This window comes from Vanessa cardui, chromosome 11 (assembly GCF_905220365.1).
Source record: "Vanessa cardui chromosome 11, ilVanCard2.1, whole genome shotgun sequence".
NCBI classification, from domain to species: Eukaryota; Metazoa; Arthropoda; class Insecta; order Lepidoptera; family Nymphalidae; genus Vanessa; species Vanessa cardui.
Window position 1 is genome coordinate 5,651,738 of NC_061133.1, and position 21,070 is coordinate 5,672,807.

General features: G+C 29.6%; 2 protein-coding genes across 3 annotated transcripts; both read left to right on the forward strand.

Annotated features, from left to right (window-relative positions):
* Window positions 1-1,103: 1,103 nt before the first annotated feature.
* Window positions 1,104-10,011, forward strand: LOC124533921. Of its 2 annotated transcripts, none has more exons than XM_047109509.1 (5): window positions 1,104-1,278; window positions 6,409-6,689; window positions 7,246-7,495; window positions 7,829-8,132; window positions 8,682-10,011. In XM_047109509.1, exons 2-5 carry the CDS (start codon window positions 6,437-6,439, stop codon window positions 9,885-9,887), a joined length of 2,013 nt encoding a protein of 670 aa, XP_046965465.1. In that variant the 5' UTR covers window positions 1,104-1,278; window positions 6,409-6,436; the 3' UTR covers window positions 9,888-10,011. The 2 variants fall into 2 exon arrangements, with proteins under 2 accessions (XP_046965465.1, XP_046965466.1); XM_047109510.1 differs by having other exon boundaries at window positions 6,409-6,466.
* Window positions 10,012-10,524: 513 nt separating this feature from the next.
* Window positions 10,525-19,005, forward strand: LOC124533701. The gene is made up of 5 exons (XM_047109148.1): window positions 10,525-10,786; window positions 14,334-14,506; window positions 15,239-15,497; window positions 16,906-17,194; window positions 17,804-19,005. Exons 2-5 carry the CDS (start codon window positions 14,338-14,340, stop codon window positions 18,995-18,997), a joined length of 1,911 nt encoding a protein of 636 aa, XP_046965104.1. The 5' UTR covers window positions 10,525-10,786; window positions 14,334-14,337; the 3' UTR covers window positions 18,998-19,005.
* The last annotated feature ends 2,065 nt before the right edge of the window (window positions 19,006-21,070 follow it).

The window sequence follows — 21,070 nt, forward strand, 5'->3', positions numbered from 1 at the left end:
CAGCATCAATCAGACTTTGTTATTAATTCATTATGAATAATTCCTCCATTGAAGCACGAATTGAATTATAAATACAAATCTCGCAAACTACATCTACGCTGTTTGCACGAATTGAACCCGCAAACTTCGGTTCATATTAGTATAGTATATATGTACATAATTTCAGCTCTTTTTATGTATTTATACTTACATACTTAAATAATTTTATATCAGTGCTTTTGATTTATGATTATACACAAATATATAGATCTTACTTGCTCAACGTATATTGGGACTTGTGGAAAAAATAAATGAAGTTATATTTGCTCTAACATTAAATTATACGCTGAGGCACAAGAAAACAATTTGGAGCTGTTTTATGTGGTCGACTACAATTATTAAAAAATAAATAGTAAATATTTTATATCCTACAAAGTTTTAAGTTAAGTAGAACTAATCTGTGAAAACTTATTTGAACTCGCCGCAGAACACAGTCGCTGTATGTTGGAAAGTGTTAAGCGACGTCAAATATAATATAGAACACATAAAGGATTACAGATCAAAATAGTGTACCACCGTATGTCGGCTTAAACCATTTCACGAAACATTTACAAAGAGAGTTACTACTATACTTTAAGGAACTCAATAGTCAATAGTAGAGGAAGACATGTAAAAAAGTCATCTTCTGAATGTTTTCTTGCTTATTTATTTAATAATAATAATAATGCATTGGTTTATTTAAGAATTCCATTGTTTGTAAAATGTTAGGTACATTCGTTATACACAAATTATTTTAGTCGAAAATTATTTGTAAATAAATAATATGAAATCTTTCTATTTAAAATACTTCAAGATTTATTTTGCACACATGCGTTTTATATTTATGTTAAGTATACATTTCAATTAAGAAGTAAATATTTTTAACATTTAAGTTACCTGATATATACCTTTGTATTGTACATACGAATAAAAATACATTAATTATGAGATGATGACAGTCTTACTAATTCACTGATAGTCTTCTATATCTATAGAAACTGGGGTGTAATACTATTGTATTGTGTATATAAAAAACTTGTCTGCTGAGATGTCAATACAGAATCTGTGAGCATGCGCACTAACCCCATTCTTAAAGCAATGAAATCGACATTAACTCATCTGAATACCAGATCTCTAGGTCAGAGAAGAGTAAAAACATCGCTGAATTTACTAGAAAAACGGTATATAATGGTCTTAAATACATAAAAACCAAATAGATATATGCAATGGTGAAAATATCTGGGATTAAAAGCAAAATGGGTAAGTACAGTGCCTTTATGACATTTCAAGTTGAAATTTTACTAAAGATATTTCGTTTTTGCACAATAAGTAGATAGCGATATCCGATTTCAAATTTACTTACGCATATTATTTTAGTCTTATTTCGTTAGTGTAAATTGTCAATTCATTATAATCATTCGCTAATAACATACATAAACTATTAAATGAGCTATTGAAAGTTACATAGACTATATGATTTCATTTACGTGTAATATTTTTTTAAATAATAATATTTACAATGAAAGTAACTGTTCTGCCTTTCTAATACTTTTATCTGGATAAAAAATATTATTCTGAAAATAGGTAACGGGTGTGTAAAGAATAAGTTTTTTTATGATCTATGTGAGTTAATAAGTAGTGAATGAAAATTATCGATGCATATACTTAAAAGTATATTATTATTATGTGAATGCAGATAAAAAAATATTCTCAATAAGATATAGAAGTATAACTGTAAGAAATTACTCTATTGCTATGTTTGAATTATTTCTTTAAAAAAATCATCTATGAATAACACGAGTAATAATGTAATTAAGTATATACAAGTAAAATTTGTTTACATCAAATAGGCATTCAGAGTTCTAGTCACGAACTTTGAAGTATGAATTATTTGATAGACGTGGGATGTTAAAATACAATATTTCTCACGCGGTTTGTACATCATATTCGTTTTACCTTGACAGCACCTCTATTACAATTAACAAAACAATTAGTTCTAAAAACATTTGACTAGAAGGTATCGCATCAGGCATGCACGTGTGTAAGCCTTATAAACTCGTATAGAATTTTTCATTCTGATAAATATTAACAATACCGATAATGTTTACCAAACATATCGTTCGTAACAATATCATATTTGCCTCGCATCGGCTACTGTGTCAACGAAATCATTGCTCTACAAATAAACTCTATGGAACGTTTCAAACACAAGTTGACGGCTGGTATTAAAATTTTAAAATGTTTCATTACACCCGGATCAAGGTTAGTGACTCGAAATCCGTCCTTAGTTTTTATTCTAACGAGTAACGACCTTCGAAGTTCGTGGTTTCTTCGTGATTTCATCAAGTAGATAAAGCAACGTGCTAATTTTTAATAATGGTATGTCTAGTTGAAACGTCCTAGGTGAGGCAATTCTCTTGGCTTCTGATATTATTGAGAATATATTTTCAATGCGTTGCATTGAAAACGAAAATGATGAAAGATGAAGAATTGTGAACTACGTTGTTTTTTTTAGAAAATCAAATATATTTTTGGTCGTCTCTACATACAATAAGTGTTAATATTTATAGATCATAACGCGTGTGTTTTAATTGTGAGAAATATATAAAAATATATAGTATTTTACGGTCAACTCAATGCATAACATGACATAACAAAACGCTTTACGAAAGATAATAATATATTTTTAACGACCTCTATGGTCGAGTGGTGTGTACACCGGTTTTCATGGGTACGCCACTCTGAGGTCCCGGGTTCGATTCCTGGCCGAGTCGATGTAGATTACCATTAGTTTTCTATGTTGTCTTGGGTGTGGGTGTTTGTGGTACCGTCGTTACTTCTGATTTCCATAACACAAGTGCTTCAGCTACTTACATTGGGATCAGAGTAATGTATGTGATGTTGTCTCATATTTATTTATTTATTATTTATTTTGTATGTTACTAGAGTTAATTATTTTTTACAGTTTTTCAGAAAACCTATTGGGGTTTTCTCGTAGTTTATTAATGGTAAAAATAATTTGTTTCCTATGCGAAGGTCTATATTTCTGAGTTGCGATTACTACAACAAAATATTAGGCAAGCATATCAAAACAATAATTAAAAATATGAATAACAACGGAATATCTATCAGGGCTATGTTGAAACACTTAAAAATTTTCCTTCCGTTTAGATATCATCGTATTCAATTGTTACGCGAGTTGCATAATTTTTTTTAGCTAGATAGAGGTATTTTTGGTTGAAATTATCAGTAAATGAAATCAACTCTTAATCAAGTTCAGAACAAAATTGTATGAACTAATTTGAGAAGGCAATTTCTTGAAGATGAGATTTTTAAGTTTAGATAAGAAGTGTCTTTTTTTTTCAAACTGGCTGTTGGAACTTGGAAAATTGAAGTGGTGCAGAATTAAAAAGATAAACCGTAATAGTGTCAGCAAATATAAACAGCACGGTAACTTAATAATTGAAAAGCCATTGTTGCGAACTGTAAAATCGTTACCCTTTATGCAAAAACGCGAGCAGTGCCTGAATGACGTCAGACCTCACCAAAAAATTGTATCGAGGTTGCGAGTGACGAAGGAAGTGATTTAATCGTTGGTTAATAACAAACGCATCTCGAAACTACCGGATTCAATGTGACAATAAAAGTCCTACGACTTATTTGATTTGGGAATGCTGTAATGAATCATTTTAAGAAATCGGTTCTTATTTAAATTATTAAATGTTTAAATTCTAAACAATACAGGTCACAACACACGTTAGTGTCGATGAAGATAGTCCTATAAGATCCTCATTAAGAGGGTTGAGAGTCTTAAATTCGGAACGGATATACTTGACTATTAAAAAATATATATTTAAACCAACTCGTTGGAAGTATCATACTAGATACGTTATATTTATTTGCGTATTTTCTTTTTAAATTTGATAGAAATTTCGATGATTAGGCCTTTTTTTTATACTTTCCGGGTGGAGTGGACTGCAGTCGCGAAAACGACCACTTATTGTTAAGCGACGTGAATTTTGGCTATATTTTTCTGACTGTAATATGTGTGTGTGATTTAAAACAAAATGTGAATCAAAATTATTGTACGACACAAATTAGTTGTAACATCGGAAAATGCTATAAAATGAAAATAAAACCGATTACTGGCGATTTAAAGAAAGAAATCCAAATAAATAGCTCCCTATCGAGCCATTCGACGCTATTCGTTGCTCTAGATTTCCGCGTTAATTCAACCCAAAAAAGCAAGTGCATATAATTCGACGTGTCAAGTTGACGAATATATTAGGTCATATGATATTACAAGTTATTACTTTTGTGTAAAGATCATATTCACACGAAAAATAAATTTTGATAATTTGGGATAGCGTACTTAATTCGGATGTGATCGGTTTTACAAATTATGCCGATGCTACATCTAAATTGAGTCGTACTATACACAAACATTCTGACACTGTTCTGTCAATTTAATTTAACATTAATGCAATGATATATACCTTGTATTAAAAAAAATATATTTTATATTTTAATTTGACTAGAGAAAACTTATTATGCAATTTTAACAAATTTATTCTGCTATATATTTTGTTTATTTTTTTTAAAGTGTTACCATGTGCAAATGGACATTTTATTTGAATTTTTAATCTTCAAACGATGTTTAAATGTCAATCGAATCACTCAAACGTTTTATTACGTTTATTTCTATTTGTGATTGTTTATTTTTACAAAATGTTTTTACTGTTATTATCTGTATATTTCAAAATAAAAAAGGGTTTGATGACAATAAAAAAAACTTTGAACTAGACACAAAAATGGCGCCTAAAACTTGCAACGAAGACATTTTATAAAGTACTTTTTAAACCAACAAGTTTGATTTATGATCGTTTATCGTTTCTTGTAAACATATTGAGTACCAAATTACACAATACCAGATATTCATCTATGTGCTATCAAAATAAAGTAAACAAAATCACTACATACTACTTATATAAAACATACGTATAATTGCGTAAATTTTTTCATTAAATACTAAGTAAATCTTTCGTATGACAGTTAACGAATATATCATATTTTGAATCTCGCAGACAAAAATCTGAGTAGTTGGCATTCTTATTCATCCTTTATAAGAGAGTAAACGTTAAAGCCTTTTTTACTAGTAATTACATAATATACTGATTATTACTTCAGAGTCCTCCCGCATAAATCCATTTTTTCACGCAGTGGAAACCTTTAGAAAGATACCCGGGCCTAGTACTTAAGTGGAATTTCTGGCCACAAAACCCACTGCAATGACTGTCCTTAAAACGAATCCGCTCCGTTGGGAGCTGATTACTTCGATATGAAGCATCCACGGTCCCTCGCCAGCAGATCGCTGCTCGTAGCCCGTCGGAGCTCTCCTCTATGGTCGACTACACAAAATAATAAACACTAAACTAGACAAAGACAATCGATTAAGACAATTTTACTGCTTTTTACTAAGTTGATGTATGAAGATGAAAATGATGAAAAGTTATTGTTACAATAACTTAGTCTTATTATAGTTACTATAGATACAAAACGATTGATGTACAGAATTTAAAGAATAAAGGGACTCGGGTCACAAAGTGGGCTTCACTCCTAGGGCTACGGAGTATTATGTTACAAAATTATTTGAAAAAAAAAAACATTTCTTTTTGTAATGTTTTTCAATAAGTTTTTACTCTTTGTATCGATTACTTTAAAAACAGTAATTAGTAATAATATTATAATTTTACTACGAGTATATCCAGATTTTGTGATATATATGATACGTGCGTGTTGTTATGGATAATATACTTTTTGGAAATAAGCTAACAAGTAATTAAACGTGTATTTCTTAACATCCGCAAACATCTTACATATGTAAACATGTAACCTACATTAAAACTGTTAACTCTTTGGACTCTATTGTGGGGTTGTTCCCTTGTGGAGGCTGGGACAGTTGCCTCGGTTACCGACTCCTGAATCCAGCTATGCTGATGATCGAAGAAGAATTGGAAGAAAAATTAAGAAATTGTGCAGAGAATGTTGAAATACTGCATGCTTATGATGCTTTGTTTATATAAGTATCAAAACCAATAATAAAACGACAATGTCAACCCTGTCAATTGTTGATAGAATCTAACACCAATTGATAGGATTTACATTTTATTTTTTTTACATGTTATATGAATAAATTGCAATATCTTAATATTAAATGTTTAACCAGTTCTATGATTGAGTAAAAAAATTAACGAAAATAGAAAGAGTTTTATTTTTTAGCATTCAAATTCGGCTTAAGACCGAAATTTTTTTAACCCACCCAAATAAAAAGAAACAAAATTATTTTATATTAATTATTATTAATTTTTCTTCTGTGAATTTACTTTTCAGGTTCAAAAAGCTAAGGAGAAAAGTGAATATGAAATCAGTAAAAATAACGCTATGGATGGTAACAATTTGTTTGTGTTTCTTCATCCTTATAATATACCACCTCTACCATTTTTCATATGCACGGAATCATCATAGATTAAAAGATTTTTCGATTTTACAACAACCATCGACTACGAAACGGAATTACGATACACCCATGAGGCACATACCATTAAATGAGATTTACAAAGACATTTCCGACAGTGAACAGGATTCTATTGAATTCGAAGAGACAAAACAAGGTGCTTATTGTTATTTTATATTTGGAACCGAAATATACAATTATACGATTTATAAAATCATTTACGCTGCGTTCTAAATCTAAATATAAGATGACTTTTTTTTCACGAGACTTATAAATTCTAATTTATTTACTACCTAACGATTTTATCTCAAATTTATACTTGTTGTTTTCTAAAATTATTCTCAAAGATTGGGAACAATTTTTTAAGTGATATACAGAGTAATAAAAATTAGGTAAATAATTTTTGTTTATAAAATAATATTTTTGATAATCACTCAATTACGTTGGAATCCAGGGGTATCGTGAGATTCGTTCATTCAATATGACCTCATCGAAATTATACATCGATGATTAAAATTAAAACCATGAACGTATTATTCATGTGTTTGTTCGTAGATATGCCTAATGAGTCAAATGATTAATGTTACCTATTTTAAAATAAATTATTCGTAAATCATCACCTAGATTTATAATAAAAACAATCTGTGATCAGATAAGAGTATTCTTATTTTTTTTACAATACTGTACTTTTTATAGTTATAACAAAATTGCAGTGTACATGATAGACACGCCTGGCTGCCGTATCCCTATCGCAATGGTAAATTATTCGTCGATAAAAAAATGGAAAAGAGGATCATGTGGAAATCGAGCTGTCTACTTGAAACGAGTTCAAGACTCTAGAATAAGAGCATCGATAAAGGAAAAGAACATGAGAAAATATTTAAAAAGAACATCTAAATACAAATGTTGCTATAGATTCTTTGAAAGATCGACAAGACCGGGCTTTGAGCACAAGAAGCTTCGGTAAGTTATTATTACTCTAATTTAGAGGTTCATTCGATTTTAAGATTGATAAAGATTTTAAAAATCATCTAAACATCAATTAACAGAATAAGTTTTGATTAATATAAAGCCTTCACAAAATGTCTGGGATATTTCAGCTCTTTATTTTTGGTTATAATATTTGTGTTTTAAAAATATAGATATGTTTTAAGGTTAAACATCAAAATTATTATATTTGAGACTACTCAAAACTCATTTTCATTCATTTCAAAAGAATCATTTCAAGGAAAAGTATTATTTTTGTTAGAATATGCATTAGCTGGATACTTATTTTTTGAAACTCATTTATTTCAGATACACAGAATGTAAAGATTTCAAAGACAGTGAACTATTTTTACTAGAGAGTGATTTCATAAACGTTCAATGCTTCGAAGTTAATGCCTATAATAAATCACATCTCATTTATCAAGACGTCTACGCGTTCTGCCGAAAAATAAATACAACAAACGTAGATAAAACGACGAAAAACAAAAGGAAATATAGCGTGCTAATATTAGGAATGGATTCAATGTCCTTGTCTCGTTTCGTTCAAACGATGACTCGAACTGTGACATATTTAAAAAACAAATACTGGCCAGGATTCAGAGGATACCATAAGGTAAGAGTAAAACCAATGCTATAATTAAGTTTTTGAATTTCGAACTCGAATTTTGAATTGGTACAATTTAAGTGGTCATAAAGTTTTAATGTAGGTGTAATTATAACAATTACCTTGAGTTTAGAAAGACATTTTCATTCAGTAAATCAATTATAATGGTAAAAAAATTTTTTGTTCAATCCAGAAGTAGGTACGAGGCACACAAAACAAGCAATGTGCTTTTTATCATATTACATAGAAAAAAGATATGCTGTTTAATAATCAGATGAATTTATTTTGTTTACTTTGTATGGTTACGTTATCATGTATGCGTAGGCTGAGATCGATTTACCTACATTAAATGTTTTATATTTTTATCGCTGAAACATTTTGACATGAGAAACCAATTTAGCTGATGTTCCATTATTTGGTTTCTTTACTAATCAAGAAATATTATATACATATATAGTAACATTCAAAATTAAAGTATAATCGTAAATGATGTGTCATTTTCGTTACAATAAAAAGTTTTTGTGTTAAATATATTCATAACAAATTTTGATATTTTAGGTGGGTGATAACACGTTTCCGAATTTGATGGCAGCTTTAACCGGTCAAAATTTGTCAAATATTATCAGCAAATGTTCAAAAAAGATGGATCAGTGCAATGAATTATTTATTTGGAGCATTTTCAAGAAATCTGGTTACGTGACAGCTTACGGTGAAGATTACTTGCAATTGCCTGATATTTTCAGTAGGGACTATTTATTTCGTCGGTCACCCACTGACCACTATATGAGACCTTTTTTTCTCAAGGGAGAACACGAGAAAAATAATCATTCCTTGTTGTGTTCTGGAAAAGTACCGTCAGGTCAGCAGCTACTAGATTACGCATACGACTTCGTTTTAACATACAGGGAGAGGCCTTTCTTCGGATTTTTCTGGATGAACTCCTTTAGTCATAACATAAATAACCATCCACAGGATGCAGACCAACTTTTAGAAGATTTCTTGAGTCGTCTCACATATACGGGAGTGTTGGACAAGACATTTATAGTATTTCTAAGCGATCACGGCATTCGTTTTGGCGAACATCGACTCACAGTAGAATCATATTACGACGATCGTTTGCCTTCTCTATTTTTATCGATACCAGAATTGTTTAAATATTATTATCCCCATAAAGTTAAGGCTATTTTATTAAATCAGTTTCGACTAGTAACCCCATACGATTTATTTGACACTTTATACGAAATAAGTGAATTATCTAACGTTACTGAATCGGAGAGATACGATAATTCTTCTAGACATCAAAGTATATTCAGCGTTATAAGCGCAAATCGTACTTGCCAGGACGTTGGCATTCATGATAAGTGGTGTAGTTGCCACAAATTGTATCCCCTTGACGTTGAAGATACGGAAGGAATTAAGAGCGTCTACTTCGTAGTGGGACGTATAAAAAAGAAAATAAAAAATATAAAAACAAAAAAATGCTGGAGTTGCATGAATCTTGGCCTTCAAAATACAACCCGAATACATTTCTACTTTGGTAATAAAAAAGTTAACTTATATTATGTGGTGGCGTTTTCTATGAGACCACGAAATATTTTCTATGAAGCTACCGTCTCTCGACAAGACACGAATATGAGTATCGTCGGTCCCATTAACATAATATCCCCATATAAAGGTTTTGGTGATTGCACAGTTAACCACGAAGACAGAATCTTCTGTGTGTGCCAAAAAAATATTGACTGTCGAATAAATTCAATGCTATAAATATTTTTCTACTTTATTTTACAGGTCGTAATTTGTAAGAGTAAAAAAAATACTAAAGTGTTTTTAAATCAAACTGTGATAACATAACATTTATGTGTCTTTCAGAATTTTATTGACTAAAATGACTGAGTTCTTTTTCTTAATAATAAATTATTTTTACATCTTTCAAAAATTGTTTTACTTTTATTAATCCATAAGTTTGTTAGCTTTGAAGTGATACTTTTTATCACTACCATGTAGCCTCTGAAGCTAAATCAACTATTTCCCAAAAAATAAACGTAAGTGAAACCGAATTATTTAATAATAATAATTAATATTATTAAGACAAAGCTCATTTAGTGGTGCATCCTTATTAGATCAAATCTTTAAAATCGTTTTTTTTTCTTTATTAATGCAAAACACATTTTATCAATATAGACTTTCTTATTCAGCCGTGAATACGTAACAAATAGAATATTACTTAGAGTAAGATCAATCTGTTCTTAGATATATTTGTTTATATCATACAAAATCAATAGTACCAATATATTATTGGCCTTAGCTAATCCGTATGCTTAAGTGGAATGAGATAATTAATTAAAAAAACGTTAACCCATGATTTCCCAATTTGATTCACTGCATCATATCTTCCTCGTATGATCTGTCCAGTCCATTATCATGTATCAGTACTAACGGACGTACTATTTTTACATAGTTGACGATATACAGCGTAATATATACGAAACAAATGTTAGATATTGATGTTAAATAAAAACGCCTAGTAAACATTCAATGAAAATGAACGTGTTTTTTTTACAATGAAAAAGTGTTAAAGTGCGTTTTGTATTTTTTATTTTATTCAGTATTATAGTATAATGTAGTGATTTATTTTTGTATATAATCATTTTCATATTTAAAAGGTAAGGATCATTTTTACACAAGTTAATAATAGATTATTTTTATACATATAAACACCTAAAATACTATTTTCAGATGTATATAATGTATGCAATTTACATAGCTGTAATGATCGCGATGTTTAACTAGCCTTATTAAAACAATGAAATCCAATACTAAATAGGAGGATACAAATTTATTTATAGTGTGATAAAAAGTATGTTTCTATCATAAACAAAATTTTCACACATTAATAAAAAAAATTCAATTATTTTAAATATTAAATTTTAATATATTAGAATTATTTCAAGGTACTTTGTTTGTAATTAGAAATCTCTTGTTACGTTCTATTAATCTAATGGTTTCCGTACTTTTAACCTTCAAATTAGCCTTTTATTAATTAAGAAGGCACAAGAACTAAATTTGTTTATCTGAGTTTTTAAAGTAATTACATGTTTACTTTGACAAAGGTAGGTGACATGTAAAAAACAAATTGAATGTTATTTTAAATATTACTTTTTTAAACATATTCGATCGAAATTTTTTTTGGAATGAATACAAAAAAAGCAATAAAATATGAATAGAATAAGATTCCAATTATATTTTTGTGCCTGAAAATATTGGACCTTAACGTCACAAAACAATTTCAATCATCAATAATCAAATGTCGCCAATTTAATTTTCGCCGTATTCGTAACAAAATAGACGTTGAGCAATACCTATTAGCATTTTTTAGAAGAAGCAATCAGAATAACTACTTTCTTGCTCAATCATGTTTATACAATAGTCATCTTCTACGTTGTTTATTTTTCAAATGCTGTAATACTACATGTAATATTTACATTCAGCTCTCACGCTTGGCAGAGCATTAGCAATGTCAAGGTTTTATCTTGTAGTGATCTTGTATCAAGAGCATTATCGAATACTCTATTTAATTATGATATACTTACGATAAATTCTAGAAGGATGAACGTTGGACTTCTAGAAATATTAATTGACGAACTTAATAAATAAGACACGATTTTATGGCACTAAATTTAATGAAATATTAATTTATCTAAACTTCATTAGATTTATATTTAAAAAATAAATAAATCTTATTTATAATGGTCATAAATATAGATAAATTATTCATCACTAAAAAGTGATCTTATTCAGTTCTTTCATAATTGCCTCATATATTACAACAACACTATTGGGTGTAATAAAATACCAATTTCAAAAGTAAACTAAAAAAAGTAATAGCAATAGTACACTTACTGTATAATTGAATATTAAAACGAGATGGTCCAATTGTTAGAACGCGTTTTAACCGATGATTGCGGTTTCAAACCCATGCAAAGACCAGCGAATTTTCGAACACGGAGAAGTCATGAGTCTAATTTCAATGCTATTATGCCGCGTGTGTATTCTCCAAGCCGATTCGAAAGCCGTGATGAAGTAAGCTCCTAACCTTATCACCAAAAAAAACCTTCACCCAGCATTGTGAAATTTACGGACTGTAGTACTCTGCTATAATTAGGTATATCATTAAATTGTAGTCACCTGCAGCTTCGCTCGCCTTTTAGGGTTTTGGTTGTCGTGTGTTAGGCAAAAAAGTAGCAAATATTTATTTATATTCTTGGAATTCAAAATTGATTCACACCAAATTTCATCAAATTCGGTTCATCCGTTTGGTTTGGTTGTAAAAGAGCGACACACAGACAGACAGAGTTACTTTCACATTCATAACATTAAATGATATTAATATAGAAATATAGATATAGTAGGTACCCTCAACCTCTCTATGAAATATTACTGATCATTGCGCTACTTTTGTTAATTGAATAAAGTATTGAAATTGATAACAATAAAACGTCACACATAACTGCACAAAGTACACTTCACCCATTCAGTAATCATTCACTATAGATTTTACTTGTTATTAAAATATTGAAGGTTTTTGCCTCGACCTTGAATACAAATATGTATTCATAAAAATCTATTGTGATTTGTAAATAACAACGCAGACAGCCTTCTTGCTGTAATAGTTTGAAAAATATATGTTATATGCAGCAATAAAGTATTTATGGTACATCGTCATCCGGTGCAATATATAAAATTTATTTCTTCATCTTAATAAGTTTCGATAAGTGTCCATTGAGACAAACATTTACAATTTACCTCAACTATTAATACGTAGTTATTTACGTTACATAACATAAAAAGGTGCGTGTGCGCGTATTAGAAGTTCAAATAAATAGTTACGACAACATATTTTGTTTCGTTAAAAAATATATTTTTTTTTCTCTTTTCACCACTACTAATGTAATAAAATTTAAACATTCTCAATTCAAATTTATATTAATTTAAACACCTATCTCATATTATAAATGGGAAAGTATATGGTACCACTTCACGCTTAAATCGCTGAATTGTTTTAGATTAAATTTGGTGTGCAGATAGTGTTGGGCAAGGACAGGCTACTAATTAAACAATTCAACCCCCGGGGTGGTAAAATGTGGTGTCACATTTTTTATGCTAAAAGGTTATTTTGCTCGGGTAAAGCCACAGAATCAGCTCGTTATAAAATAAGGCAAGATGTGGAGTAGTCTATTTCGAGCCACTTGACACATTCATAGGTACATGGCGATTTTGCAAGCAATTTCATCATTTAGTTTTCAAGTCATATTTACGCGCACATCTCAAAAATGTATGTTCATCATATTTCATAACGCAACAAATAAACATAGCAACAAAATATAAAATTTGTAATAGATATTATGATAGTTTATCGTTTAGGACGGATAAGAGATCCATAATTTTTACGTTGAATTACTTTGGAGTTTTATAATCAAAACTTATAAAGAGAAATAGAAAATTCAGTTTGTTTGGTACATGAAATATCCTTATCAAACAGTAATTTTAATCATTTTCTGTTAATATAATAGCATAACAATTGCTTTACGTTGATGTACTTATTTTATCATAGTTTATCACGTCCGGCCTTTATATGTTTATTTCCCAATAGTTATCCCGTCCCAGTACTATGTTCTAGTTTTAAATATAGGGCACCCCATAATATATGTTACGTTTTATAAGTTCTTTGATGTGATGTATAGCTTTTAGTCAGCGTAAGCCATGCTGTTAGTAAATACCTAAAATTATTTACTATTTACTAACTGTATTATTATCAATACTAGTATCTATACCCTTATATTTTATTCATAACTGTAAGGATAAAAATAGCCTCCTAGTTCTAATCAAAAAAAAAATCTTAAACTCCATCTAAAGTTTTTTTTTCTTTTTATAGAATGCATCGAGGTGTATGCCTTTATAATTTTGTTTACTTAATTTACACCTACCTTTCGGGTGAAATGATCTACATTGTGTTACTACAGAGCGTAAAATCTGTAGTGAAGAAAACCAAAACCATTTCCCTAATACTATATATTAAATATATACTATACGATCGTATCGGTATACGATTACATTGTTTCTAAAGCCTGACTGAGCTTTATTCGGTAGAGTCGATAAACTTACGAAAATTTATTAAAAATGTTAATAACATACAATCGTATTTTATTTCAGTGCTATGTTGTCATGGATATATATAAAGATGGATAGCGTGAGAAATTTTAAATTTCTATTATTGGGTTCGTTTGTTGTGACAATACTATACACTATATATCCCAAGTTATATATTTGCACGAGTGAGCCTATCCAGAAATACAGACAAGAAAATTTTATACAATTTTTCAATGGTAAGTTTATCTGTTAAATTTAGTAAAAATAAATACAAAGAAAACGTATCCACCAACTGATTTCATATACATATTTTGTTTTTGTTTTGTATACGGAATATTTTATATAATTCATCACGATTCAAATGTACTCATAGTCACTAATATAGTTGTATTGGGAATGAAACGATGGCATCCTGGATATTTCTTCTGATATTGAATATTTATAAATAATAACATTAACAAAAAAAAAAAGACTCGCTGCGATTCTTGAGACATTTGCCAATATTATTATAGTTTTTCAAAATATTAGAGCCGGTTAATCGTGGTCCTTCCTTAATGAATGTAATGTATGTTCTGATTATTACATCAATATAGAGGCTAAGTAATAAGGAGGCATCAGAGTGTGGAGATCACGGAGTCCACATTTGTTTGCAAATAAACTTATTTACCATAATACATACTTCGTAGTTGGCTAATTTTCTTTGAGACTTTCAGAAGGATTGATATTCTTTTATTTGCTTGACAGTAGATCAATTTTAAATTTGTCATTGAACAAATAGTTAAATTAATTTCAACAATATTAATAACAATATTCAATTTGATAATCAAAGCCTCTTAACCAATTTCGGCCGAGCATTCTATTAAAAAGAGTGTACATATTTGAAGTTACCTTACTAAGAAATAAGAATTTGTAGATGGTACAAAATAAAAGTGCCAGCATATAATGTTTACCAAATAATTGTTTTACAGGTACTGAAGATTTCTTAATAGACACGCCTGGATGTTTCATACCAAATTATATGAAAACGATGAAATTCAAAGAAGCGAATGATGTTAAGAAAAGGTGTGGGCAACGAACAGTATTTATTAAGAAGATATCAAATGATGTAGTAATGTTTATAATCAACGAAATTAAAATGAGACATTATACAAAGAAGAAGTATTCATGTTGCTATCAATTCGCTGGACCGTCTTATGTTTCGGGAAAGACAGATTATACTTCATTAAGGTATGAAATAAAGAAATATATATTCTTGGTGTTTGGGGTAGCACGCACTCATCACATATTCTACCGTCAAGCAACAATATTTATTTATTTTATTTTTTGTTGTGTTTCGGTGGGATGAGGGTGAGCGAGCCACAACACAATTTCAAAGGTTGATGGTACATCAGCAATGTCATTCATAAGATATTATTATTATTAATGCGCAAATTATATGGGAAGTGATCATCACTTACCATGCTGATAGCTCGTGTACCATCCTATAATATTTATCATTTTTAATATTCGTTATGTATTGTCTATGAATACTTTCTAAGTTGTGTAAAAGTAAGGAGAAGTACTTTGGTCTTCCGTAAACAAGTCTAGGGAACCCAAAAGGGCTATAGTACTTGATGGGATTTATAAATTTATTAACAACACTAAAAATAACCCTCTCTCACTCTCATTTTTGCTTACTATACTTAACTCCAGCAGTATCATCTAAATAAGTATTTCTTTCATTATTAAACACTTTTCATAATCAAAATATTATGATGAAATAAATCACGTCCTATTAACAATTATGAAGATATATGACATATGAAGAACTTTTCCTCAATGGATTATAATTATTAACTTCAACTCAAATATTCATTGTGTTAGTATGCTATTTCTCTTTAATACATTTTACATTTATAGATATTATTATAAATATAAATATATATATTATTTAAGTTAAATTCAAATTTATTTTTCATATTAACAAAAATATTATTTTTTTTTTAACTAGTTTTTGCGAGTTCGACTATAAATATCGGAGATGAAAAATCTCATTTTTAACGACGTACATAAATAATGTAAGTCCTTTTTTGGAAATATCATGTGGCTTTATTGAATAGGCTACTCGAAACATTGTACATATTTGTAATATTTAGAAACTATAATTACATCATATTTTTACTAATATTAGCGATGCTCGATGAATAGCATACTCTTACAGATAAATTAATGTTTTTTTTTATTGTATTAAATAATATGTAAACATTCTTATGGCTGCAATACACAATTTTAATAGTTACTTATGAACCTTGTGATTTATTAAGTGTAGAGTAAATAGGTTAGTATAGGTAGTAAGAAAACCTTCGTCAGTTTTTAAATTAATTCCTTTATCAAGTCTTAAGCTCTTAGTACCTTTTGAATCTAAACATCAAATAATTGCGACATTCAGTATGTCATTCTTAATCGGTAAAGCAGATTATCGCTCTAACTGAGCACACGAAAATAGATCTTAAGGGGACGAACTTTTCTGATCCAGACTAAACATTCCGGTGCCAGTAGGAACCGAATATCAAAAAAACAAACGTATTTTACTCTTATTTACGAAGCACACTAATCTGTCTTAGATGTCTGTTTAATTTTTTATTTATTTTTTTAGATATTCGAGTTGTACAGATTTTAAAAATGGAACGAAAACAGTTTTAAAAGAGGAAGTAATAACTGTAAAATGCACACAAAATTCAAATAAAAAAGTAATCTACGAAGACGCATATGCAATACTGAAGAAAATTAAAAGAACTTATGAAAAACGGGACGATGAGAGACCTTGGAACATTTTAATACTAGGAATGGATACCATTTCAAGAGGTCGTGCTTACAGCAGTTTGCCAAAAACGACTGATTATATGTTAAGACACGACTGGTTAGACTATAGAGGATACCAAAAGGTAACAAGGTAACATAGAAATATCTAATATAAAATTCAATTCTCAATCATTCGCTTGATCATTTGTGAAGTTATATTGAGCATTTCGCAATATTTTACTAGCTTTGGTGTGGAAGATTCACCGTCACCTATTCTGAATTTGGAATAACAAAACTTTTAATATTGAATGAACAAAAAAGACCAAAATTAAAAAGGCATTAATTAATTAATTAATTGATTAATTAATAGTAGTTAGTATTGTTAATATTAAGAAAATAAAATTTTAAAAACCATTTAATTTTCAAATTGTAATTTAATTATTTTTTCCAATTAAATTGTTTTTTTTAAGTTTAATTAAATATATTGACTTATATATTTACAGATATAGATGTTTTTAATTGAACATTTTATTTACAATTTCGTTGTTTACAAAAATGTATTAAAGATAATCACTACATTGCGTTGCTGAAACTACGTATCTGCATGGAATCCATTCGTGAGAAATTATAAATCATTATTATATCAGCCGATCAGCCCCAGTCATTTAGTATAATGTATATCCATTACATTCATAATATATCATTTTATCTTAACGATTTTATTTACATTATTAAAAATCATAAACTTACAGGTAGGATACAACACATTCCCGAATGTAATGTCTCTATTGACTGGCAAGAATATGTCAACAATATACAAAGCCTGCTCATCAGGCATGGATAAATGTAACCACATGATTTTATGGTCACAATTTCAAAAGGCCGGTTACGTAACCGCTACTGGTGAAGACTACTTAAGACTACCAGACACTTTTGGTAAATACGGATATAAAACGTCGCCCACTGATCATTACTTACGGCCACTATTTCTGACAGGAGAACATTCGTACGGAAACCTTGTATGCACGAAGAAAATGGCATCGCCGAATCACATCCTCGATTACGCTACAGCGTTTTCAGATACTTACAAGGACGATAAATTCTTTGGAATGTTTTGGTTTAATTCATACAGTCATAATCTAGAAAACAAACCTCAACTTATTGATGATGGTATCGTCAATTTCTTTAATAACCTCAACAGTTCAGGCGTATTGAACAATACATTTATAATTTTCTTAAGCGATCATGGGATGCGGTACGGAAAAATGAGAGAACAAGCCGAATCGTATTATGCGGAACGTCTACCAATGCTTTTTATATGGGTCCCTGAAGAATTTCGAAAAATACACGTACAAGAATACACCAATTTAGAAATCAATCAAAATCGTTTAATAACGCCGTATGACTTACGCTTAACACTTTGGGACATAATGGTCAAGTCGAAAATATCAACGGACAAAATAGATTCTGAAGCTTGTCCAAAGTGTGATAGCATTTTTAATGAAATAAGTCCATACAGAAATTGCGCCGATGCAAACGTCGACGAGAAATGGTGCACGTGTCATGCATTGTCAAGCGTCGATCAGAAAGATAAAGACGTAAAACGTAGTATCGAACTAGTTGTAACATATTTACAAAATAAAACCAAATATATAGAGACGACTTCGTGCATGAAATGCGCAGTGTTAAGCTTAAAGACAATTTTACGAACGCACACATACCACGACGAATCTCTTAACAGCACATATTTTGTGTTAGCATTATTGATGACGCCGGCAAACATCGGTTATGAAGCTACGATTGTAAAACGCGATGGAGAATTGAGTATCATGCAGCCTACTTATACAATAACAAGTTATAACACCAGAGGCAATTGCGTTATTGAACCAAATCATCGTTCGTATTGTGTTTGTGAAAAAACAGCCAAATGTAAAATTAAACACTAAAAAATTTGTATTGTTATTTTATTTTCAACTAAATAAAATTAACTTATTACACATAACGTCAAATACATAGACATTCTGGTGTAAAACAAAAAGAAACAACCATAATCGACAAGACAAATCATTAAATGACAAAATACATTTCTAATACTTATTATGAATGACTGAAGCACCATAATTATTTTAAATAACCATTAATAATGGCGAGAGAACTGTTTTAATGGTTCTCATCAGCCAAAAATATTTTGTTTTTTTTAGTTATGGTTACAAAAATCTTAAATTACTTACTATAATATTAATGTGTTACACATTAAAGTTATTAGTTCTATGTAAGGCTTTTGACTAAGTTGTGCAAGATAAAATTTGACATTATTTAACCATTGACACTTACAGTTGTTCAAATAGTGTACGCATATCTCTTAGAATTATTTTAAGAACAAATATTACTCTATATCTAAGTAAGAAAATACATATTTTTACACAAGGTTTTTTCATTAAACATCGTTATTTAGTGCATCGGTTTCACAATGGCTTTAAAGATACGCAAACTATTAATAATCTATACATATAATAAAATTGGAGTGTCTGTTTGTAATATTAAAATAGCCCTTTTGCACTCAATGCAATTGTATGTATACACGGTACATATCGCAAAATAACATTTATTACAATTTTTGTCTTTTTGTTCCGGCTAATCTTTGGAATGGCTGGACCGATTTTGACGGGACTTTTACTGGCAAATAAGTGATATAATAAGGAGGAACTTAGGCTACAATTTTTTTTTTATTAAATTCAAACACACACAGCACAGATTGTTATATATTACAATTAATATAATTAATTTCAATTAAACTTAAATAGATATACACGCGACGCATGACTGAGGGAAATACTAAAATACATACATAAATACTAACATATTATTAAATAATTAATTTGAACTATTAAACTAAAACTAATTTATTAATATTGAAGGTGAATTACCAATAGTCCGGGATCCATGGTCCGATTTCCATTTGATTACTATACATATTGTAGTAATTAATAAAAAATAATTTAGATAATTTTTATGAAATTAAACAAAAAAAAAACAGTTAGATACTAATAAAAATTTTGAGAATCATCAAATATTTTGTCCCTGCTACCTGTTAGGTACCAGATTCGAGAGTTTTTGTAAAGGAAATTGTTGGGCGTCTCATCATAATGAAGCTACTCACGAAACATTAGCTAATCTAATCAAGTGCAAAAATAAACCATGGATCCTTGACTACAACTTATATTTTGATATAGAACAGAGTATCTGCACAGAAGCCAAAAAAAACTAGGAAAACGCAATCTACTTATCAAAATATGTATGTAAAGTTATAAGTGGAGACAGTATGGGTAACATATCTTTGACGCTCTGAAATCAGACGGAAGGACGTTTTCAAATGTTTTTCACATCTAAAATTAATATAATGTGATATATCAGACCATAATTCATCACTTTTCATAAAACGACAGCCTTCATTTTGTAACATCTACAAATTTTAAGTATAAAAAATGTTAACGAATGTATTTTGTTACAAGCACGTATTACGCGAGCAGGCGTCAGACTTATTATACGCTTTACCATTCACGGATTCACATTCCATATTGTAGAGCCAAATTGAATACGGCAAACTTCGATCATAATCGGCACCACGTTTTATTCACATGATAAGTTACATACTTTAGACGATAGAGCGGCAAGTTAATAAGAAACTAGAATATGAAATAATATGTATGTACCAGAAACTATAGGCATAGGGGATATAATACCGTAGTTCCTTTCGAATGTTGGTGGTGAATTGGTAATGTTTAGAACATCATATAGCACCAATATACATAGGTAGTGGGACACGCTTACCATCAGGTGGCCTTTTTGCCAGACTATATAATATGTTATAAGTAGATGGAAGGGCACTGGATACTACATAGCATCAATATTGTAAGAATTATTTACAATCTAAGAACAGAATTCTTAAAAATTTACAGTAGCTTACTCACCCTTAAAGCAAGAATCCAAAATGTTAATATTGCTATTTCGTTATAGGT

Bases quoted from the DNA above. Each gene is read 5' to 3' on its own strand.
- LOC124533921 (XM_047109509.1), top strand. From the start codon at position 6,437: ATGAAATCAGTAAAAATAACGCTATGGATGGTAACAATTTGTTTGTGT. The intron at 7,496-7,828 runs GTAAGTTATTAT...CATTTATTTCAG, and splicing joins TTTGAGCACAAGAAGCTTCG to ATACACAGAATGTAAAGATT. The intron at 8,133-8,681 runs GTAAGAGTAAAA...TTGATATTTTAG, and splicing joins GATTCAGAGGATACCATAAG to GTGGGTGATAACACGTTTCC.
- LOC124533701 (XM_047109148.1), top strand. From the start codon at position 14,338: ATGTTGTCATGGATATATATAAAGATGGATAGCGTGAGAAATTTTAAA. The intron at 14,507-15,238 runs GTAAGTTTATCT...ATTGTTTTACAG, and splicing joins TTTTATACAATTTTTCAATG to GTACTGAAGATTTCTTAATA. The intron at 17,195-17,803 runs GTAACAAGGTAA...ATAAACTTACAG, and splicing joins ACTATAGAGGATACCAAAAG to GTAGGATACAACACATTCCC.